The sequence below is a fragment of the Sapajus apella genome, unplaced genomic scaffold, assembly GCF_009761245.1.
Source record: "Sapajus apella isolate SASKATOON/1434 unplaced genomic scaffold, GSC_monkey_1.0 scaffold64, whole genome shotgun sequence".
Classification (NCBI taxonomy): domain Eukaryota; kingdom Metazoa; phylum Chordata; class Mammalia; order Primates; family Cebidae; genus Sapajus; species Sapajus apella.
The window spans coordinates 2207844-2233005 of NW_022437004.1; the positions used below are offsets into that span (position 1 = coordinate 2207844).

Consider the following 25162-nt stretch of genomic DNA (forward strand, 5'->3'; position numbering starts at 1 on the left):
CAATTAGAACATGTGGACACAGGGAGGGGAGCATCACATACTGTGGTCAGTAGGGGTGGGTGCAGGGGAGAAACAGCTGGGTGGGGAGGGATAATGAGGGGAGAAATACCAGATATAGGTGATGGGGGGGATGAAGGCAGCAAACCACATTGCCAGGTATGTACCTATGCAACAATCCTGCATGATCTGCACATGTACCCCAGAACCTAAATTTAAAAAAATAAAATAAAGAAAGAAAGAAAGAAAGAAAGAAAGAAAGAAAGAAAGAAATAAGCCAGATGAGGTGGTACACACTTGTACTCATAGCTACTTGGGAGGCTGAGGCAGAAGGATTGCTTGAACCCAAAAGTTTGAGGTTACAGTGAGCTATGTGCCACTGCACTCCAACCTTGGTGACGGAGCGAGACCCTGTCTCTTAATTTAAATAACTGAGTTTTCTTCTTTTTTTTTAAATTTCAATAATCATTTACCTTCCTTAAGTGTATCTTGATGTTTCATATCCCCTTGCCTAAGTACATGCTAGTTTAGCCTTTAGGAATTTAATTTCTGTTTCTCTGTTTAGCTAATTCTCCACCTTTTGACTACTCCTTTTTTTATTTCCCTCAAACAGCTGCTTTCTCTTCCCATCTCTATAGCAATCTGTAATATACTATAGGAATAATTATGACACATGCAACAATGCAACAATTTAATATATATATGTGTACTACATTTCTTATTTTAATTTTTCTTAAAAAAATTTAGCCAGGTGTGGTGGTCTGTGCCTGTAGTCCCAGCTACTTGGGAGGCTGAGGTGGGAGGATCACTTGAGTTCAGGAGATGGAGGCTATAGTGAGCCAGTGGTGCCTGGGCTCAAGTGATCCTCCCACCTCAGTCTCCCAAGTAGCTGTGAACACTACATCTGGCAAATTTTTAAAATTTTTGTGTAGAGATGGGGTTTCTCTGTTGCCCAGGCTGGTTTAGAACTTCTGGACTCAAGCAATCCACCTGCTTTAGCCTCTCAAAGTGCTGGGATTACAGGCGTGAGCCACTGCACCTAGCCTAAATTTTAAAATTTACCTATTCCTGCCACATTTTTAAGTCATTCTTCACTTAATCTTTTCATCTTTCCTCTTCATTTATTCAACAATTTCTTTCTAATTCTCTATCACGTACAAGATTCTATGGAAAATGGGGATGCAGAAGAGACTAACACAAACAAATTCCCTACATTACTGTAGTTTAGAAGTAAAATATATAGATTATGATATTTACTATAGAGGAAAAAACAAAACAAAACAGAAAAAGGACAAAGCAAACGCTGGAGGGAGAGATGTAACTATCTTCAGTGTGATGGTCATGAAAACTGACATTGGGACACAGGCCTGAAGGAGCCGAAGGAAGGACTGAGCCAGGTGGATTATTTGGAAAAGTATTTCCAGGCAAAGGAAGGGGAGGTGCAAAGACCCAAAGGTTGCAGCGCAGTTTGTAATCCTCTAGTTGACATGGTTTGAACTACCTCAACAGACACTATGGCATTTGTGAGATAGTCCAGTAGTAATGGCCGAATCTCAAGCAAGGGCCAAACAGCATACCTTACTACCTCTGTATTTCTTTCTGTTGACTTGGCATTTTGGTAACTTGTTCAGCACAGACCATCTAGAACCTCTTCAGGTACAAGTAAACTCCCTGTGTCTTACGTACCAAGTAATTGCTGGATTTCTGCTAAGAAGCCAGGGATTTGGGCAAAGGAATGACTTCTCTGGTATCATAGCTTTATAGTATGACCCAAAATCCCTGACTCTTTGTCCTTTGAATTATTCATCAATTCACGAAAGTATTGCTCATTCAAATACTATTTTTAAGTGTCATTTTAGAGTTGGTCTGGGATCCTTTCCAATCAGTTCTTCCATATGTGCCCAAACACATTTAGATTTGTGACTCCATATTATAGTTAGTACCTATTTTTAAGTGCTTATTTCCAGAATATACAAGCCATTCATAAACCTCATCGCTGATGCAGAGTGTGTCATATTTGATGCAAAGGTCAGCAATTACTTGGAGTTCCTCTTTGTTATATACCTACACATCATAAAGGAAAGAACACAGCCAATTATTCAACATGTGAGAAAATGAAAGGTCAGAAGACTGTATAAGGAGATAAGAGACTTGCTTACCTTGCCCAGTGGGTTATGTGGAGTATTTAGTATAATAGCTTTTGTTTTGGAATTAAATTTACTTTCCAGTTCTTGAGGATCTAATGTCCAGTCAGAACTAGACCATTTTTTTCCATCAACAGGTTTCTAAGCATGAAGAATGAAAATATGATTTAATTGTCATGTTTACTGTCTTACAAATGAATAAACTAATAAGGAAAAAAAAATCAAAGTCATGGCAAAGGTAACTGGATAAATTAGCAACAAATGCTTCCTTAGTGTAAGGAACAAAAAAAAAAAAGTAGAAAAAGACTAACAAAGAAAATAAACAGGAATAACTAGGCTGTGGTTCTGCCTCGAGAGCCCAAAAAGACCTAAGTCTTATGCTCACACCTGTTAAATGGAAAAACAAGCCCTGTCAACATTAACTGCTGTTAATATTCCTTCACAGGAGCTAGCTGTAACTATGGTTAACGTGTCTGATACTGTAAGCCTAGCTAAAGATTTTGTGGTTCTCCTTAGTGTATTACTTATTTTGAAAATATTTTAAAAAGACAACTAGACAAATAAAGATATTCAGTAAATCTCTAAATACAATCATAGTAGTAACTTTATCAGTGACAAAGTAATTGGTATTTTCCAGACGTCTTAAGTCTTGAAACTTTGCCACATAACCCATACTGGCAAACTTACAGATCTCAGAGGAATAAAAACAGGTGTTGCTCCAGCCATTCTCACCATGGGCTCATAGCAGTCATAGAAAGGCACTATTATTATGACCTGCAATTAAAGCAAATAAGATCACAATCTATCAATTATTTATTCATGTTATTAATACTGTGTACTACTATGGGCTAGGCATCATACTAGGTGTTGAGATCCAGCAGTAAAAAAGCCAGGGTTTGCCCTTGTGGAGCCAACATCTGAGGGGAAGAGACCTCAGAGATCAATTTTTCCAGGTAGTCTTGACTGGAGTCCTTGGTATCTTAGGGAGATTTATAAATAAGCACGCAGTGGGAGCATTTGAAATTACATATAAAATTTCTTATGCGCACAGGTAGATTTACTGGGAGTGTGGGGCTATCACATTCTCAAAGGGATATTTGAGCCAAAACTATTAAGCATTTCTTCATATTTCAAATTAGAAAATAAAATCTAGAATATGAGTGATATATAGGCAGTGACAGACAGTAGCCTATAGTGGAAAGAGAACACTGTAATGTTCCCTAGTATAAAGTGCTAATTTAAAAGCATTATCCTGAGAGTAAAGATGTTTCTCTCTTCTCAAAAGCTCGGTTAGATTTTGTATTTTTAGTAGAGACGGTCTTGCCATGGTGGCCAGGCTGGTCTCCAACTCCTGACCTCAAGCGATCTGCCTGCCTTGGCCTCCCAAAGGGCTGGGATTACAGGCCTGAACCACTGTACCCAGCCTCATCTGTGAAGTTCTCAGGGACTAAGATGACCTATCTTTGTAACTCTAGTGGGAAATATAATGCTCGATACAAAGTAAGAGCTCAATAAAGGAAAATAAATTGGAGAGGCAGGGCAGTAGGGTGGGAGGAATATACATCCTACTCTTCGCCTTGATTTCTTTACTTTTATGATGTGAACAATTCCTCTCTCTCTTTTTTTGAGAGTATTGATTGATTCATCACTATTTTAGGTGCTGGCAGTAAAGTTATAAAGTTCTCCTGGAACTTACATCCTACTGAGAAAGGCTTATAATGAATGGAGAAACAAATAAGGACATTAGATAATTTCAGACAGTAATAAATGCTATAAAGAAACAATAAATAGGTCAGTATGATAGCAAGTTACATGTATGTGATTTCAAAATATTAGATAAGTTGACTAAGGAAGAAAGAATAGCGGAAAGAAGGCTAAGGGCTAAGCTTCAGGATACTCCAACAGAGTGGTGAGAAAGAAGCAACAAAGGATTAACAACATCAAAGTATGAGGCAAAACAATGTTATAGGATAAAGGAGATTATGTATATGAAACTGAACTTCCTTGACATGCTTCCTTAAATACCTTGTTCTGGCACAGTGGAGGGAATCAAAGATGTAAAAGAATAACATAACACAAAGCAGATGGCAGCATCTTTCATAAAAGTGGTATGATAAAGGGCTATGACAATTCAAAGAGAGTTAACAATATAGATCAGGATAAATATTCATTCTTCAGACCCAGCTTAAGCAATGTCTCTCTGGAGCTTTCTAGACTTAGCAGAGATGACTGCCTCTTCCTTTGGTTACTACCATAAATTACACATTCTCCACTATTGGCTAACACACGATGTTCCTCAATCCATTTGCAAGTCTGTGTTTTCTACTAGACAGGGAACTCTTACTGCATAAGACCGATCTTTAAGAAATCTTCTATCTCACAGTGCTTAGCATATACTGGATCCTCAGTATTTTCTGAATAAAAGAGTCAAAAAGTATTAAAGCAAGGGTACTGGAATTATAATGGAAAATAGGGGTAGAGATGACTGAGGTAGTTGTAAAAGTTGGTCATAAATCACAGTACTAAATAGCAGAAATCATTTAACCCTCCTGTTACATTAACACATCCTCAGCCTGTCACAGTGACTCATGCCTGTGATCCCAGCACTTTGGGAGGCTGAGGCAGGTGGATCACCTGAGGTCAGGAGTTCGAGACTAGCCTGGCCAACATCGCAAAATCCCTTCTCTACTAAAAATATAAAAATTAGCTGTGAATGGTAGTGGGCACCTGTAATCCCAGCTACTCAGTAGTAGGCTGAGGCAGAAGAATCACTTGAACCCATGAGGCGGAGGTTATAGTGAGCCAAGGTGACTCCACTGCACTCCAGCCTGGGCAACAGAGGGGAACTCCGTCTCAAAAACAAAACAAAACAAACAAACAAACAAAACAAAACAACAACAACAAAAAACCCCCACCATCCTCACATGGGATAGCTTATGCAATTGCTGGGCACAAAAACACGTTGATCAAAAACTTGCAGACAAAGTTCAGATTAAAGGTTATTTTAGCAATGAAAACAAAAGATTCTTTTTCCCCAGTAGTGGTAGTCCCTTCCATCTGCCCTTATTTAAAAAGGCTATAAAAATAATAATAAACTATATGCAACAAAATTGATTAATCTCACAGACACAAAAATAAATGAATGGATGCAGACCCAAGAGTATACACTGCATAATTCTATTCATATCAGGTAAAAGAGCAGTCAAAACAAACCTATGGTAATAGAAGACAGAAGAGTAGTTACCTCTGGGAGAATATAGACTAGGAAGAGGAACAAAGGAGCTTTCTGGGTACTGGAAATGTATTATATCTTTATCTGGTTGTAGTTACACAGAAATTTATCCAGCTGTACATTTAACATTTGTGAACTTTATGGTACATGCATTATACTTAGAACATAATTAAAAATAAAAAAAGAAAAGAGCATAATATAACTAAAAGATTCAAAGGTGGGACAAATGACAGTTGATTAATATAGATATTATGATAATGTTAATATACTTACTTCATCTCCCTCATCAACTAATGCTTGAATGGCGTTAAAAAGAGATCCATATGCTCCTACCGTCACAAGGACTTCTTTATTTGAATCAATTTGCTTTTGATAAAGCTTTTCATACAGGTAGGACAGAGCTTTCACAAGTGATGGATGGCCCTGTTGGATTAAAAATAAGAACAAAACCTTGAATTTAAATATGGGACCTATTGTTTGAGGTAATATGACTCTAAAATATAATAATTTTTAAAATTTGGATTTGATGTTTATAATTACCCAAAGAAAATTTACATTTTTTAATGGCAATAAATTTTTTTTTTTTTTGGCAGCACAGTAAGTGGAGTTTATTTTTATAATTTGTAGAAAACTGACATTTAGATTTCAAAACTTATATTACAAAATTATCAGCAGCAGTCTTAAGTATTTCAACAATGCTGACAGATTCCACTTTGCTAACACAAACAAGGCTATTATCCCACGTTCGAAAAGCAGAACTTGTTCCAAGAGGGCCTATTGCTATACATCTGCCCCATCGCTCAGGACCCGTTTGTGACTGTGTCTTCTTCCATCTCTTCTTCACCATCATCAGTGGGCCCCGATCTGCGTTCTCTGCCAGGAATCTGACCAGACTGCAGCAACCCCTTCAGCCTCTCCACTTCAGCCAGAGTTGAAGCATTTGCTATAGCATTCTTGATTGCTTCTACATCCCCTGGAGAGGGCCCACCTTTCTTTTTGTCAGTTGGCAAACCAGCACCTGGATTAAAAGTTTTGCTTCTCCTGGCAATATCCTTTGCAAGCTGTGCACCCCGTTTGCCCTTGAACATTTTCTCTGCTTCCTGACGCTCTTTTAGTTTCACTTTCTGGAAATCCAGTACTCTGACTTGTGGAACTTTATAAATCACATACAATCTATAATGCTTCTTATTGGTTACCGGATTTCTCAGAATACTTAGGTAAGTCAGCGATTTGAGAGATGCTAGAGGGTCCAGATCACCCAGTTCCACGAGACTATTATTGGTGAGAATGAGTTCTGTCAGACAGGGCAGAGCCTGATCCAGTCCCTCACCTATACGGCATATTCTGTTGTTGTTCACTAACAATGTTTTTAGTCTTCTCAACAAAGGAAAACCAGTTTCCTGATCTCATTGTCAGAAAAATCAATAGCATCAAACTGGTCTAACGTAGCACCCAGATTTTCAATGACAGGAATTTTATACCCCCGGAGGTCCAGCTCCCGGTTGCGCACCGCGTTGGTGTATTGGGCCGCCTGCTCAATCAGCTCCGCCGTCAGCTTGACCATTCTGCCGCCCCCCCGGCTTCCCAGCCGGCAATAAATTTTTTAAAATTTCCTACATTTAGAAGATTCCCACACTAATGGTCATGGAGGCTTGCTAATCATTAAACCTTCTTACTAAATAAAGGGTTTGGGACTATATAATTTCAAAGTATTTGCTCTGAATAAAGATGAACTCTTAGTATTTTTTGACAGTAATTAAATCGTATTGAAAAGAGTTGGATTTGTTTCCCAGTTAAAATAAGTAAAAAAACCCCATACTAACTGTATACCCTCTCCTTGGTTCTTCCTGATTGCTGGAAAGAAGGTTATGCCAACCAATGGACTAAAGAGAGAGAACAAAAACAAATTCACCAAAGACATGAACACCAGTGTTGATGTGACAGCAAGTGTTAGGCAGAAGTGAGACACTACTCACATTGATGGTCAAGAGGGCAGTGGTTATCCAAGGTACTACTTTCATAAGAGAAGTGAAGGGATTATGAAGGTACAGTCTGAGGCAAGTTAGGGGGTCTGAAGACTCCTGGATTACCTCTTCCTCAGTTCTTCCAGGTTCTCTCCCCTTCCCTCCTTTTCTTTCTTCCTTTCCCTTTTCCCCTCCTTGTTTTATTTGGTATTTAAGTCAATATTTCCTGTTGATTTCTGTCCAGCATCACTTCCCCCTTTTGCTTTTGAGGTACTAGCCTGATTTTTTATCCCTTGAGAGTAAGAGTCTAAGTGCAGGTCATGTGCCTTTGTTTGAAAGCATCTTGGGCTCTGGAGCAATAAACTGAGTGCTTTTGAATTTTACTTTAATAGCAGGTCTAACAAATTCTAGCAAAAGGAGATCTGAAAAGCAACTATAAACACTATATGCATTTCTTAGAATGATTGTTTGTACTTTTAAAATTAAAATTTTAAATACGAAAATAATTTATGCTTCATGTAATAAGTAAAACTAGGCAAGATGTGTAAAAAAATTAGAATTGTTTCTCAATATTATTTCATTCCCATCCCCTTCAGGTGACTAATGTCCACAGTCTGGTGATAGTGCTGAAACTAATATTATGAGACCATCATTACCCTGATACAAAAGCCCCAATTAAAAGGTCAGACAAAACCATTAGGCATTTCTTTACATTTCAAGTTACAAAAACTGTTGATCAATAAGTAAAAGTTTTTCATCTTGCTCCATTTGCTGGATGAGTGTGTGCAGAATTGGTATTATTAGGCTGGTGCAAAAGTAATAATGTTTTTTATTTTTTTCATTAAAAGTAATGGCAGGCAAGGTGCGGTGGCTCAAGCCTGTAACCCCAGTACTTTTGGAGGCCAAGGCAGGTGGATCATGAGGTCGGGAGTTCAAGACTAGTCTGGCCAACATAGTGAAAGCCTGTCTCTACTAAAAATACAAAAATTAGCCAGGTGTGGTGGCAGGCGCCTGTAGTCCCAGCTACTTGAGATGCTAAGGCAGGAGAATCGCCTGAACCAGGGAGTCGGAGGTTACAGTGAGCGGAGATTGCGCCACTGAACTCCAGCCTGGGCAACACATAGACTCTGTAGCCAAAAAAAAGTAGTGGCAAAACGCAATTACTTTTGCACCAACCTAATAGTTCTTCCTTAAATGCATGATAGACTTCACCAGTAATTCATTGAGTTTGCTTACAAGAAGGCTAACTACAAATTCATTATCTTTCACTGACATAGGACTAGTTGCATTTTTCATTTCTCCTTGTGTCAGTTTTGGTAATTTGTATCTTTTAAATAATCTACTCATTTTACCCAAGTTGTCAATGAACTGACATAAAATTATTCATAACATTATCTTATTATTGCTTTCATGTCTATGATCAGTAATGATATTCCTTCTTTCATTTCTCATATGGTATTTTGAGTTTTCTCTTTTTTTTTTGATCAATCTAGCTAAAACTTTTACTTACTGATCTTTTCAAAGAACCAGCTTTTGGTGTCATTAATTTTCTCTATTGTTGGTTTATTTCTAGCCTTTCATTATTGATTTGTATAGGCCGGGGGGTGGGTTATGTTGAGTAGGTATGAAATGGGGGTCTGTAGGGTGGGCCAGGGAGTGAGAGTCTAGAAGAGCAGGGATTCAAACCAGTGTCAAACCCTGTGACACAGGTAAGTTTCACTGCTTTTTCCCTGTGGGATTCCCCAAACCAAGCCCTTCTATGGATTTTTGTAGTTAGATCACTATAAAAGACAAAAGACAGGCTTCCTCCTATACCATTCCCCTCTCTATTTCCCACAATATCACAAAAGGAAAAGACAAGTGGTCAGGCATATGATAATCGCATGGCTTTTGACACAACAGATACAAGTCTACAGTTCAAAGGTACATCTGATCTGGAAAATCTTTGGCTGTCATAGGCATTTCATTACAGAAGGATGGGAGTGAGCTTGGACAGGGAGGAAAAAGGTAACCAGTGGATATAGAGTATATTAAATAAGGGGTCAGTGCTAAGGCTGCATGAATGTTGATGAGATAGAAAAGACACATCTCGAGAGAATATTGTTCCTTGCCTTGTTGTTGCCACAAGATCCCATCTTGGAGCAACAGAAAAGTTAGGGCCAAAAGGTAAGTGTAGAGGGGCTGGAAGTAGGGAAGGCTCATCTCAGGACATAGGGCAAGGGCAGGAGTTCCTGTGGTTGCTAGGATGGGACAGCTGGTCCCAGAAAGTCACTTACATATAAATGTAAAAAAAGCACATCCCCCCCAAATAAAAGCTCATGCCCAATATGGTCCTGATATACTTACAAAGCCTCGTGTATACTGATTCAAACTATCGATTGCTGCAATCTTTGATAATTCTTCTTTTACATATATAGGAGGGGATATATCTGGAAAGCCTTGGCCAAGATTCACAACAGAAGGGTCTGCAGCCAATTTGGTAAATTCAATCCTAAGATTGAAAAAAAACATTAATATTAATAAGTACTACAATTATAAAGTTTGCTTTTTACATCTTATAGGCTTATCACAAAACTGAAAAATAAGACCTAGTTTAGTCCTATAGGTTTTAAAAAAATGAGTTTCCAACAAATATTTACCACCCACAAAAATGAGTTTACCAAATAAAATGATAGCTGAATTTATGAACCCTTACAAGCTCAGTTTCCTGCTAGCCACGTTTTAACCATATATATATATATTTCTCAACAATTCCAGTTGCTGCTAAGTTCTCTTATCAACTATTAGAGAACAGAACTAATAAGAAAAGTTCCTGGACTGGAAGGTAAGTTCCATGAGGGCATCAACATTTGTCCTTTTCTCTGCCATATGTCCAGTGTCCATCATGTGTGTTAAATGAACATTCAGTATATGGATTGCTAACTTCCTTCCATTTTCACTTAATGGATGAATTAAATAAGCACATTTATTTATAGACTGTGGATGAGGCAAAAAAAACCTCTCATCTAAAGATATAAAAATATGTAGGAAAACCTCACTAAATTATTATTGTTTGTTCTTCTAAGATACTTACCACACATTTTTGTCAAGTCCTTCAATTCGTTTTGCATTTGTGAATTTCAGTGACATTTTCTGAAATACATAAATATTGAATTTAATTGCTTTAGTCAAAATTTTAAAATGCCACTAAATCATGGGTCACTCTTCCTTTTCCCTACTGTTACACTGTAAATAGTAGTCCTAAAAGACAAATCTTAGACTCCAACACAAAGTTCTGAAGAGAAATTCATCTCCTACCTACTACTGAAGGAATGCCTCTTTTTTTTTTTTTTTTTTTTTTTTTTTTTTTTTTTTTTTTTTTTTGAGATATGGCTGCCTTGCCCAGGCTGGAATGCAGTGGTGCGATCCTGGGTCACTGCTGCCTCAACTGCCCAGGCTGAAGCAATCCTCCTGCCTCAGTCTCCTGAGTAGCTGGCATACAGGCATATCCCACTGTGCCCAGCTATTTTTGTTGTTGTTGTTTGTTAGTATTTTTTTTACAGAGACAGGGTCTTATGGTGTTGCACAGGCTGGTCTCAAACTCTTGGCCTCATGTGATCTTCCTACCTTGGTCTCTCATTGGGATTACAGGTGTGAGCTACCATGCTTGGCTATAAGAAGTGCTTTTTAAAATGAACTTTAGATGTTCATCTCACCTAAGGACAAAAAGTATCATGCTAGCCTAGAATCAGTCTGAAGGCTTGTAGTAGTAAAGAAAACAATAAAAATGCAAAAAAAAAAAAAATTCAGTTTAAAAAAATCTTAAGCCACACTCTGAAGATCATTTTAGGTAAGATGTACTGAGTTTCACAATTAAGTTCCTTGTATGGCATACAGGAAAGACTCAACAAATGGTTTTAAAGCTACTCAGTAAGGGGTTCCATAATTATTGCTAACATTATTGAGTACTGAGTATGTACTAGGTACTATTCTAAGTGTTTTACATAATTAACTCATTATTAACATATATTTATAAAAACCCTATGTAGTAGTTCTGTTACATAGTTAGAACTATGAGGTACAGAGAAACAGAGAGGTTAAGATTCCACAACTTTTCACATCTGCTCAAGTTTATAAAAGCTATTAACATTTAAACTGAAACAGGTTCAACTCAGGATCTGAACCCAGACAGTCTGACTCCAGAATCCATACTCAGAACTATTTTATAATTTTATATTATCTTCTACATAATAAGAACTTCTAAGCTAAGGCTATGGTAGAAAACTAGGAGGTAATAATTATCACACAGCATACAATTTTTTAGTTCTTCAGATTCTAAAATTAAGTTTTATACTATCTCTCAAAAGTATTGAATTAGCTTTGAGTTCATTGTTAACAAGCTGGTAGAAATAAAAAAAATGATTGAGAGCATTTTTGCAAAGACTTTTCTAATAGAATATTAATGCAATTTTAATTCAATCTGGGAAGAAGATAACGATAATGGTTATTAAATAGACCATTGTTCTCATTCTATTCTAAATAATGGGGCTAAGAAAAATACCCTTAGTCTCATATTTTTAATCTTTGAAACTCCAGTGAAGTAAATCACACGAAAATTCTCCAGAGGTTAAAACGCTTGCTGGAAGAGCATTATAATTACCCATCTCAACATGATGCCATTCTAGAGATAACAACTGTAGAACTACTAAGTTCCAGCTTGATCGGTAGAAACATATATCTTAACAAATGCTCTTTTCTATCTCTAAAACAATGTCTAAAGCTTAATTCATTCGGTAGTGACCACAAACACAAAGGATGATTCGTACATAAAAGAGTATGATGTGTTGTAGACAATTTAGACACAAAGTCCAACTTTACTTAAAATTAATTAGATAATTGAGGTTGGAATGTACTTTCAGGCTTAACTTTCTTTAATTTGTTTCTAAACTGGCCTCTTCTCTCATTGTTCTTCCTGTTTCCTCTTCCCTCCCAATTCTATGCCACACTTTTTCTAATGTTTCAAATAGTCCATGTTATCTCTCATTTCATTAGTTTTATGTGTGATCCTTCCTCTGCCCAAACACTCTTTCTATACCAATGTTTCTCAATGTCTTTATCATTGCCCACCTAAGGAGGTTTCTTGGGCATTTTTCCTAGTCATCTCCCTTCCCCTCAATTAAATATTAAGAGGAATATGATTTTGTCAGATAGAATTGAGCTTCGTTGGTGACAAAAGCGTGATATAGTTAAGATTTATTTTGTCTGCCAAGCACCCATTTTCTTCTCCTGGGGGAGCTCATGTCTTTGTTGAGAATGTATGTTCTCTACTCAGTCCAATCCCTGGTCCCCACCACCCCATCCTTGCACTTGGCTAATTCCTACTCCACCTGGCATGTGCACTTCTCAAATTCGACTTCTTTCCCTCCCAAAAGCCTTCTTTGGTTCCACTAGTCAGGGTCAGGCGCTTCTCCTATGTGTTTCCATTAAATGCAGTACAGCAAATCATCACTTAAAAGTGTCATATAGGTTCTTGGAAACTGCAGCCTTAAGCACAATGATATACAGCATGACCAATTTTACCATTGGCTAACTGAGATAAGAGTTCAGTTCCTTTGGCATATTTCTGGTCACAAACACATTACTACACTTCTAAATAAAGACTGAAACACTTCTAATGTGAAACATTGAAATAAATCTGAGCTATATATACATTTAAGAAAGACTAACAAAAAGTAAGATAATTATTTGCCCAATTATACCAGTTCAGGATTGCAGTGGCTGGAACCTATCCTGAGAACCAACGCTGGACAGGATGCCATCCCATCGCAGGTTGCACTTGCGCTCACCCACACTCACTCAGACTGGGACCATTTAGATACGCCAGTTCACCTCATGGACACAGCTTTGGGAGGTGGGAGGAAACTGGAGTGCCCAGAGAACACCCATGCAGATATGGGAAGAATGTGCAAACTCCACATTGACAGTGGTCCTGGCCTGAAATAATTTTTTTTCCTTACCAACATTCTAATGAAATGATGTGGAATGAAACATATTCAAGAATCTACTGTCTGTATCTTCCCTTAGACTGAAGCATAGCTTGTTCACTGATGTCTATGTTAGTCAGGGTTCTCCAGAGAAATGGCACCAATAGAAAAGGTGAGAGATTTATTTTAAGGAACTGGCTTATGTGTTTGTGGGGGTTGGCAAATCTGAAATCTGCAGAGCAGGCTGGAGACTCAGGGAAGAACTAATGCTGCAGCTGCAGTCAGAAAAAATCCCTCTTCCTCAAGGACCTCAGTCTTTTCCTCTTAAGGTCTTCGACTGAATGAAGCCCACCCATATTATGGATGGTAACTGGCTTTACTGAAAGTCTACTGATTTAAATGTTAATCTCATGTAAAATATACCTTCACAGAAATATCTAGACTGGTGTTTCACAAATATCTGGGTACGATGGCATAGCCAAGATGACACCATCACAGTGTCCAACATACAGTTCTATGCCTAGCACATAGCAAGTTTTCAATAACTATCTGATGAATGAATTAAAAAATAAAACACCTCACTCACTTTACAGGGGTGAAGTTATGGTATCAGTTTGCTGTGTCAGTCAGCTAAAGTTAATTTATACTTCAGTGATAAATGACCCCAAAGTCTTGGTCACCTAAAATCATAAAGGTTTTCTTGTTCATACTGCATATCCACTAAGGTTCAGCTGCTGCCCTGGTCTGTGTCACTGTCATTCTGAGACAGAGGCTGATGAAACAGCTTCCATCTGGAACACTGCCTGTTTGAAGGCAGAGGGAAAAGCTCTTAAAAGGTTGTTTGGATGTGCACACATCACTTCTTTTCATATTTATTGGGCAGAGCAATTTCATGGCTAAGCCTCATGTCAGTGGGGCAAGGAAATGTAACTGTCTAGCAGGGAAGAGCAGCAAATAATTGTGAAAAACAATGTGGTGGAAATGAAGTCTGGAGGTATAATGAGATAGGTGGTTGTTACGGGTTGCACTGTGTCTCCCTTAGTTTCATATGTTGGAGTCCAGACTCCCAGTTCCTCAGGATGTAACCTTATGTGGATGTAGGGCTACTGCAGATATAATTAGTTAAGATGAGGTCATTAGAGTGAATCCTAATCCAATATGACTGGTGTTCTTATAAAAAGTGAAGATCTGGACATAGACACAGACACAGTGAGAACCCTGTGTGAAGATGAAGGCACAGACTAAGGTGACGTTCCTACCAGCCAAGGAAAGCAGAGATTTCCAGGTAGTCACCAGAAGATAGTGGGGAGGTACAGAATAATCTTCTTCACAGCCCCCAGAAGGAGCTGGCCCTCCTGACACTTATCTCAGACTTTTAGCCTCCCAAACGGCACGGGAATAAACTGTTGTTATCTAAGCCACCTAGTTTGTAGTACTTGGTTAAGGCAACCCGAGAGAACTAACAAACTGGTGAAAGTTAACAAGACACTATACGATGTTCAAAGTCACTAAAATTCAGCAGTAGATCGAAGTGCTCACTGTTTAAGTAAGAACTACTTCCCAGAGCAGATCCAGTATCAGATAATTAAAATAAACCTGGGGCTGGGCTCTGTGCCTCACGCCTGTAATCCCAGCACTTTAGGAGGCTGAGGCAGGCGGATCACCTTTCAGGAGTTCAAGACCTGCCTGGCCAACATGGCAAAACCCTGTCTCTACCAAAAATACAAAAATTAGCCGAGTGTGATGGTGGGCGCCTATAATACCAGCTACTCAGGAGGCTGAGGCAGGAGAATTGCTTGAATCCGGGAGGTGGAGGTTGCAGTGAGCCAAGATTATGCCATCACAATCCAGCCTAGGCAACAGAGTGAGATTTTGACTCAAAACAACAACAACAACAACAACAACAACAACAACAAAATAAAATAAAATAAATCTGGAATCCTATGGGGAATCCATAGGGAATGAGTCCCAGGCAAGTAAGGGAATGTCTATAAGGCTTGTATAATTCCTGGATCAGCTAACCCTATGACATGACTTTGGCTACCAGGGTGATTAAAGGTCTGCACTTCTATGTTATTAAGGCAAAACTACTAAGGAAATCCTAAGTAGCATCTTTAACCTTGCTTTTGTTAACTTGAGGCTAAAACAACGAAGTTCTAGAAATTCACCACCAGGTGGCAATCTAGACAAAGATAAGGAAAAGATTAAGTCTTTAAAAGTTTGAACAGATGAAAAAAAACTAGAATTGTATGTTGAACCCATGATCTTAAGACCCTAGTACAACAAAGTTTGAATTGGATATATTTTTAGGACTCTTTCCATAAGACCTGAGGCAGGTGGGATGGAACAGGTACAGAAAAAGTTTTCCTAAATGATGGGCTGAAGCTGGGGGAACCGAGGCTATGGATATCTGTAGTATGAGCTGTGAATCCCTGAATAGACCAATAACAAGTTCTGAAATTAAGGCAGTAATTAATAGCCTACCAACCAAAGAAAGCCCAAGACCAGATAGATTCACAGCTGAATTCTACCAGAGGTACAAAGGAGCTGGTACCATTCCTTCTGAATCTATTGCAAACAATAGAAAAAGAGAGACTCCTTCCTAACTCATTTCATGGGGCCAGCATCATCCTGATACCAAAATGTGGCAGAGACACAACAAAAAAAAAAGAAAATTTCAGGCCAATATCCCTGATGAACATCAAAGCGAAAATCTTCAATACAATACTGGTAAACTGAATCCAGCAGTACATCAAAAAGCTTATCTACTACGATCAAGTTGGCTTCATCTGCGGGATGCACAGCTGGTTCAACATATGCAAATCAATAAACATAATCCGTCACATAAACAGAACCAATTACAAAAACTACGATTATTTCAATAGATGCAGAAAAGGCCTTCAATAAAATTCATTAATGCCTCATGCTAAAAACTCTCAGGAAATTAGGTATTGACGGAACCTATATCAAAATAGTAAGAGCTATTTGTGACAAACCCACAGCTAATATCATATTGAATGGGCAAAAGCTGGAAGTATTCCCTTTGAAAACCAGCACAAGACAAGAATGCCCTCTCTCACAACTCCTATTCAACATAGTATTGAAAGTTCTGGCCAGAGCAATCAGGCAAGAGAAAGAAATAAAGGTATTCAGATAGAAGGACAGGAAGTCATATTGTCTCTGTTTGCAGATGACATGAATGTATATTTAGAAAACCTCATCATCTCAGCCCCAAATCTCCTTAAGCTGATAAGCAACTTCAGCAAAGTCTCAGGATATAAAATCAATGTGCCAAAATCATAAGCATGCCTATATACCAATAATAGACAAACAGAGAGCCAAATCATGAGTGAACTGCCATTCACAATTGCTACAAAGAGAATAAAATACCTAGGAATACAACTTACAAGGGATGTGAAGAACCTCTTCAGGGAGAACTACAAAGCACTGCTCAAGGAAATAAGGGAGGACACAAATGGAAAAACATTCCATGCTCATGGATAGGAGAATCAATATCGTGAAAATGGCCATAGTGCCCAAGTTAATTTATAGATTCAATGCTATCCCCATCAAGCTACTATTGACTTCTTCACAGAATTAGAAAAAAACCACTTTAAATTCATATGGAACCAAAAAGGAGTCCGTATAGCCAAGGCAACTCTAAGCAAAAAGAACAAAGCTGGAGGCAGGATACTACCTGGTTTCAAACTATATTACAAGGCTATGGTAACCAAAACAGCATGGTACTGGTATCAAAACAGATATAGAGACCAATGGAACAGAACAGATGCCTCAGAAATTTTAGCACACAACTACAATCATCTGATCTTTGACAAACTGGACAAAAACAAGTAATGGAGAAAGGATTCCCTATTTAATAAATGGTGTTGGGAACAATGGTTAGCCATATGCAGAAAACTGAAACTGGACCCCTTTCTTACACTTTATGCAAAAATTAACTCAAGATAGATTAAAGACTTAAATGTAAGACCTAAAGCTATAAAAACCCTAGAAGAAAACCTAGGCAATACCATTCAGGACATAGGGATGGGCAAAGACTTCATGACTAAAACACCAAAAGCGATGTCAACAAAAGCCAAAATTGACAAATGGAATCTCATTAAACTAAAGAGCTTCTGCACAGCAAAAGAAACTATCAACAGAGTGAACAGGTAACTTATAGAATGGGAGAAAATTTTTGCAATCTGGCCATCTGACAGAGGACTAATATCCAGGATCTACAAAGAACTTAAACAAATTTACAAAAGAAAAACAACCCCATCAAAAAGTGGGCAAAGGATATGAACAAACACTTCTCAAGAGAAGACATTTATGTGGCCAACAAACATGAAAAAAAGCTCATCAAAACTGGTCATTAGAGAAATACAAATCAAAACCACATGGAGATACCCTCTCACACCAGTTAGAATGGCAATCATTAAAAAGTCAGGAAACAACAGATGCTGGAAAGGACGTGAAGAAAAAGGAACACTTTTACACTGTTGGTGAAAGTGTAAATTACTTCAACCATTGTGGAAGTCAGAAATACTATTTGATCCAGCAATTCCATTACTGGATATATACCCAAAGGATTATAAATGACTCTAGTATAAAGACTCATGCACTCGTATGTTTATTTGCTATTGTTCACAATAGCAAAGACTTGGAACCAACCCAAATGCCCATCAATGATAGTCTGAATAAAGAAAATGTGGCACATATATGCCATGGAGTGTTATGCAGCCATAAAAGAGGATGAGTTCATGCCCTTTGCAGGGACATGGATGAAGCTGAAAACCATCATTCTCAGCAAACACAAGGACAGAAAAGCAAACACTGCATGTTCTCACTCATAAGTGAGGGTTGAACAATGAGAACACATGGACACAGGGAGGGGAACATCACACACCACGGTCTGTCAGGGAGTGGGAGGCTAGGGGAGGGACAGCATTAGAAAAAATACCTAATGTAGATGATGGGTTGATAGGTGCAGCAAACCATCATAGCACATGCATACCTATGTAACAAACCTGCACGTTCTACACATGTATTCTAGAACTTAAAGTATAATAAATAAAAATTTAAAAAACCAAAAAACCAAAAAGAACTATGTACTGGTCACAGCACAGCCTTACAGCTCATATTTACAAGGCTAGAATATGTCCTTCAGTTATTCTGTGCTTTTATAAATTGAAGCTAAGTGATAGCATACAAACTCCAGTTCTGGTTTTATCTTCCCTCTACCCTGCAGAAAAAACAGTTTTGCCTTCATTTGCAATCCAGTTCCTTTACTACATATAAATTTGTGCTTATTGACTGTCCCTCTGTACTGGTTATCACTTCTGTCTGTTTCCCTCATATCACATGAGTAAAGTAAAAATCTTTAGCACATGCTCTTTTTATATTTGTATGAGTCATGATTTAACCTTTTTCTGAAAATTATCTTTTTTAGCAGTTACTTTAAAGAAACAAGCTTACTGCAAACAAGGATTTCTCTAAATCCAAGAGCTGATAACATATGTAAATACATGGCTGGAATGCCAGGATATGGAGTCAGGTCAAGCCAAGAACAAAAAGCCTGATTTGTTCTCTTAAAAAAAATTGGGTTCAAGCCAAGACCTTGGAGGAGTAAGTGAAGGGAGGATGTGAGTATTGTCTTCACGCATATCAATAGGCCTGGGCCCCTTCTGCCTGCCTACACTGTGTAATCTCAGCCCCCCAATCACAGCAATAATTAAATCAGAGTTGGACAGAATCAGGCTGAACCAATCAGGACAACCGGAAGTTTGGGTTTGAGATTAAGAAACAGGTTTCTGCTGCGCACTTGCACCAGGAAGATTGTTTGACTCTGGACATGTCTGTGCTCAGTCCCTCACACAGATGCCATGTTCTGTGCCCAAAATACACCTACATCCTAAGTATATTGATATTGTTCAAGGTTGTTTAATGCAAAGAGTTTTCAAGACAGATCTTAGTTCAAAATTAAACATCAAAATTCCTACTGTGTGAAGTAGGCAGGTTACCGACGTCTCTGAAATTCAGTTTCCTCATTTGTGAAGCAGGAAAATGAATACCTGCCCCATGTAAGTGCTATGGCAATTAAATTAGGCAAAGCCATAAGTGGAAAAACATAGTTCATGGCACACAATATATATACACTCCAAAGCTAGTGCCCACTCAGAAAATAGAAAAGATTCTCTCAGATACAAGTAGGATGAGTAACTGCACTAAAGGAGGCAAAGATGTAGGGTATGGACTAAACGTACAAAAGGTAATACTTTCACATCAAAAGAGAGGGTTGGGCCAGTTGCGGTGACTCATGCCTGTAATCTCAGCACTTTGGGAGGCTAATGAGGGTAGATCGCCTGAGCCCAGGAGTTTGAGACTAGCCTGGCCAATATGGTGGAACCCCATCTTTACAAAAATACAAAAACTAGCTGAGGGTGGTGGTGGGCATCTGCAGTCCCAGCTATTCGGGAGGCTGAGGCAGGAGAATCGCTTGAAGCCAGGAGGCAGAGGCTGTAGTGAGCGGAGATCACGACACTCCAGCCTGGGCAAGAGGGAGACTCTGCCGGGGGGCGTGGCAGGGGGCGGGGGTATGGAGTCATTTCCTTAAGGAAGGACAGACCTAAAGAAAAGGTTTTGTCCGGTGTTGCTTTTGTTCTTCTCTGGTGGCCATTTAAATTTTAGAAGCTCTTTTTAAAAAATTAATAGACTATTTTTTTTACAGCAGTTTTAGGTTCAAGGCAAAATTGAACAGCAAGTACAGGGAGTTCCCAAATAGTCCCTTGACAACCCCCCATCACATGCCACTCTTTGTTAGACTAATCTTCATTTCAGGTTTAGTCCTTCAGACTGAATTTTTTTTTTTTTTGAGACGGAGTCTAACTCTGTCACTCAGGCTGAAGTGCAATAGTGCGATCTCAACTCACTGCCACTTCTGCTTCCTGTGCTCAAGTGATACTCCTGCCACAGCCTCCCTAGTAGCTGGGATTACAGGCGCCCACTACCACACCTGGCTAATTTTTGTATTTTTAGTAGAGATCGGGTCTGGTCTTAAACTCCTGACCTCAGGTGATCTGCCTGCCTCGCCTAGCAAACTGCTGGGATTACAGGATTACAGGCGTGAGTACCACACCCGGCTGAGATTGTAATTAGTATCCCCTCCCCTCCCCCTTCCCCTTTCCTCCTTCCCCTTCCCTTCTTTTCTTCCCTCCTCTCCCATCCCCTCCCCTCCCTTCCCTTCCTCTCCCTTCCCCTCCCCTCCCTTCCCTTCCTCTTGTTATATAGCAGTACACTTTTTCCCTCCCTCCCTCCCTTCCTCTCTCCCTCCCAGGAGACTGGAGAGCAGTGGTGCAAACATGGCTCACTACAGCCTTGACTTCCTGGGCTCAGGTGATTCCCCCATAGCAGCCTCACAAGTAGCTGGGACTACAGGTGTGTACCCAGCTAATTTTTTGTATGTTTAATAGAGATGGGGTTTTGCTATGTTGCCTAGGCTGACCTTGAACTCCTGGTCTGAAGCGATCCACTGGCCGAAGCCTCTCAAAGTGTGATCCACCATGCCCGCCTACATTTTTCTTTTAGCATTCAAAACATTCTTTAAAATTAGAGAAGTAAAATATTTTTGTAAAAAAGCAAGTAATACAGGAAAGTACAGCACATCCTCCATTCTATTCCCTTCCTTGGAGGTAACCTTCCCAGTAGGTTTTCAATGACATTAAGGATGATGTAGATGAAATTGTTGTACTGGACTGAGTGTAGAAAGTTGGCACCAAGACAAAAGTATGCCAGATTGCAGGGTTATTTATTATGCCGGCGACCACAGGGGACTCACGTCTCTCCAACCTGTGGCGTTGAAAGGAGGGTGCCAAAACTTTTTATACCCGAAAAACCACCTTGGGAGTGGGGGTGAGGAGCGGGGATGGGAATGAAAAGCCTTCAGACATTCCAAGGGCTAGTGGATTCTGTAAATTACCTCCTGGGCAGAGATGAGGATGGACATTCCAAGGGCCAGGGGACTTTTATTATTCCACTTGTTACTTTAGTGGTTTACAGAAGTCAAGATAAACATTTGTTTACACATTGTCTGGGTAGTGATAGAAGTCACAGATCTTAGTTACTTATTACAAGTCACAGGAGCCAGGATGGAATTAGCTTGGGCTGCTTATTTTGGTTATTATCGATAAGCAAAGGCTAGCAATTTTGGCAGTTACTGATAAGAAAAGGTAAGCAGTTTTACATAGTTTGCAGAACAAACTAGCAGTTTTATTTACAGAAGCTAAGGCCAGCAGTTATTGTGAGGAGAATGGGGCAGCCGTTGCAACTTATTTTAAAAACAGTTTTGCATTTTATAAAATGGCATTGCTCAGGTTCTGGCTCTAGGCTAGCACAAAATGAACATTCCAAGTAGGTTTACAGGAAATTATATGGCTGGTTCTGACAAGTCTTTCTTGATTTAAACATCACTTTTGGAACACTGGCCAGTCTTTTTCATTTGCCCATCAATAGGAAGAATATTTATCTCTTTATCCCTGTGTGACTATTTTAAATGCAAAGCCTCTGATGATGTGTAGATACTTTTACAATGTAGTTAAAATGGTACAAACACTTTTGCAGTTACTGAAAAATTAAACATAAAGCTACTCTGCAATCCAACCATTCCACTGCTAGGTATGGAGAGGATTTAATGCTATTCCAAATAGTCCACAAGTTTGAATAATGCATTGCCAGTGGTTCTTCCCTGGTACATACATCAGAATCACCTGGAAAGATTTTTCAAAATACATTCCAGATATACAGAATCAGAACAGCTCATAATGGGCCCTGGCATATGTAGTCTAATAAAATTTCCACAAAGGATGATTCTGCACACAAACACCCATTTAGTGCCATGGCTTCATATGGTCACCCTGGATAAGCACACTCACTCCCTTGGCTTCATCCGACTTCTATGTTGGGAGAGGGCCTGAAGAAAGGTGGTCATGGTGGCATTAAAGTAGAGAGAGAGAAAATTCAAGACAGTTATGAATATATACAATAACTTATCTGTAAGTAAGCAATACCTACAGCAGAAGTAGAGAATCCGAGGATTTTGGAAGAAGAAATTGTTTTCAAGAATTCTGCTCTCCCGCTAAGAAAGCAGAGGCTCCTCTGGGCCAAAAACATTCTACAAAATAAAAGAAAAATTGAGAAGAGGAATAAACATATGATAGGTACATCACTATCAGACACTTATAGCTAGCTGATATATCATAAGCTTATGTAAAATCCAAGTAAACGTTTTTGATAAGTGAGCTTGCTTTCTTTCAAGTGTTCTTTCTATAATACAATCTCTCATCACTGGAAGCATTCTAATAAATGTATTCTTCCTTATATAAATTTATATTCCCATCATTTTAAACTAGAGAGCTGTAAGAATATTCTTAATTCAAAGAATAAGGCTTTTAGTCAAGAGCATTAAATTTCAGTAAGTGAAAGTTCCCTTTCTAAGAGCTATAAAATCCAGAGTATTTTAATCTAGGAACTACTCAAATTTCAGAATCCTCTGGATAACAGTCACCAGTAAAAGCACAATTTGTAACAGTAAATTAAAGTTGTTAGAAACAGGCTATTTAAAAAGTTGTTTGAAAAGATGAATGATAGTAGGTCCTTGATAAATATAAGGAACCTATGATTGACTCTTAGGTTATGCTGAGGGGGTACTTCCTCAAAAATTCCAGCAAGCCATTTTAGTAGATTCCAGAGGCATGATAGGCATGCATTCTGAATTGCTTCTCTACCTGTAAGGAAATTGATATCCATCATGGGTAAATGAAAGATCAAGGCAATGAAACTCTATTATAATACTGCCACTTATAAGTGGAAAGAAAACTCAGCTTCCTAAAAACATTTAGGCAAATAGAAATTTCTCTCAAGTCTACAGTATAAGGCTGCTGTATCAGTGGAATGGCATATCAGCTAAGTTATCAAATCTTAGAGAAAAAGAGACTTAATCTGTGGATTTAAAAGGGCCACTGAAGCTAGCTATAAATCTCTTCAGGTTACCAAAATGTTAAGGCTAAAGGGACACTTTAGCTGTGAAAAACCATATACTAGATGTTTATTAAAAAGTAGAATATAGGCCGGGCATGGTGGCTCATATCTGTAATCCCAGCATTTTGGGAGGCTGAGGTGGACGGATCACTTAAGTCTGGGTGTTTGAGACCAGCTTGGCCAACGTGGCGAAAACCTGTCTCTACTAAAAATACAAGAAAAAAAAAAAAAAAAACCCGAAAAACATTAGCAGGATGTTGTGGGGCACACCTGCGAACCTAGCTACTCTGGGGGCTAAGGCAGGAGAATTGCTTGAACTGGAGGGTGGAAGTTGCAGTGAGCCAAGATGGTGCCACTGCACTCCATCTTGGGTGACAGAGTGAGACTGTCTCAAAAAAAAAAAATAATAATAATAAAAAAGAAAGAACGAAAGAAAAAATTTAGAATATAGAATCCTGGCCAGTCACGGTGGCTCAGGCCTGTAATTCCAGCAATTTGGGAGGCCAAGACAGGTGGATCACTTGAACCTAGGAGTTTCAGATCAGCCTGGCCAACGTGGCCAAACCCCGTCCCTACAAAAAAATAAAAAGTTAGCCAGGTGTGGTGGTGGGCACCTAAAATTCCAGCTACTCAGGAGGCTGAGACAAGAGAATCGCTTGAACTCAGAAGGCAGAGGTTGTAGTTAGCCGAGACTGCACCACTGCACTCCAGCCTGGGCGACAGAGTGAAACTCAGTCTCAGAAAAAAAAATCCTGCTCTTATGTATAAAATCTCAGTTTAGATGACTGCAACTAAAAAGACCTTTCCTTGCCATGTAATCTATAACAGCCTCTTAGCCATTCTACATCACACCAGCCTATTACTTTATTATTAATTCTCTACAAAGCATTTTCTGATTTGTCTGTTTGGCTGGTCATTTATTTACTGATTAAAGTAAATTATAAGCTCATGAGCAGGGACCTGGTACGTTAAGTTCACCACTGTATCCCCTGGCATTACAGTAGGCACTTGATAATAACTGTTGAGTAACAAAATAGAACATAAAATCACATTATAAACTAATGATTTAAATGAGATATTTATAAGAACCCTTTTATGAAATATTGATTCCTTTTGTAAAGTAGTTACCCTTTGATTTTATGTCTTTCAAGTCTAAGTTTTCTTAAACCAAGACATGCTAACTTTTTAAAATAATTATTAAAGTTCTGGAGTACATGTTTGTTACATAGGTATACACATGCCATGGTGGTCTGCTGCATCCATCACTCCATCATCTACCTTAGGTATTTCCCCTAATGCTATTCCATCCCTAGCTTGCCATCCCCTGCTATCCCTCCCCTAACCCCCCACTCCCTGACAGGCCCTGGTGTGTGATGTTCCCCTCCCTGTGTCCATGTGTTCTCATTGTTCAACACCCACTTATAAGAACATGCAGTGTTGGATTTTCTGTTCTTGTGCTAGTTTGCTGAGAATGATGGTTTCCAGCTTTATCCATGCCCTTGCAAAGGAAATTAACTCATCCTTTTTTATGGCTGAAGTATTCCATGGTGTACATGTGCCACATTTTCTTTAGTCTATCATTGACAGGCATTTGGGTTGGTTCCAAGTCTTTGCTATTGTGAACAGTGCTGCAATAAACACATGTGTGCCTGTGTCTTTATAACAGAATGATTTATAATCCTTTGGGTATATACCCAGTAACAGGATTGCTGGGTCAAATGGTATTTCTAGTTCTAGATCCTTGAGGAATCACCACACTGTTTTCTACAATGGTTAAACAAATTTATACTCCCTCCAACAGTGTAAAAGTGTTCCTATTTCTCCACA

At 38.9% G+C, this 25162-nt stretch overlaps 1 protein-coding gene and 1 pseudogene across 5 annotated transcripts in view; both read right to left on the reverse strand.

The window, feature by feature from the left end:
• The window catches only part of KYAT3 (kynurenine aminotransferase 3), a 64112-nt gene that overhangs the window by 33420 nt on the left and 5530 nt on the right, over positions 1 to 25162 (reverse strand). For 2 of the 4 annotated variants that reach the window (XM_032247803.1, XM_032247802.1), the window contains exons 2-8: positions 22370 to 22469; positions 10411 to 10469; positions 9684 to 9828; positions 5647 to 5796; positions 2829 to 2915; positions 2157 to 2282; positions 1941 to 2061 (exon numbers count right to left, since the gene is read on the reverse strand). In XM_032247803.1, the coding sequence (XP_032103694.1) occupies positions 1941 to 2061; positions 2157 to 2282; positions 2829 to 2915; positions 5647 to 5796; positions 9684 to 9828; positions 10411 to 10469; positions 22370 to 22468 (787 nt within the window). In that variant the 5' untranslated portion in view covers position 22469. Of the gene's footprint in view, positions 1 to 1940; positions 2062 to 2156; positions 2283 to 2828; positions 2916 to 5646; positions 5797 to 9683; positions 9829 to 10410; positions 10470 to 22369; positions 22470 to 22970; positions 23352 to 25162 lie in introns of those variants that run through there. The other 2 variants (XM_032247801.1, XM_032247804.1) reach the window with 2 other exon arrangements.
• LOC116529897 lies at positions 5948 to 6956 on the reverse strand (annotated as a pseudogene). Its single transcript, XR_004259730.1, has one exon. The product of XR_004259730.1 is annotated as a U2 small nuclear ribonucleoprotein A' pseudogene (transcript).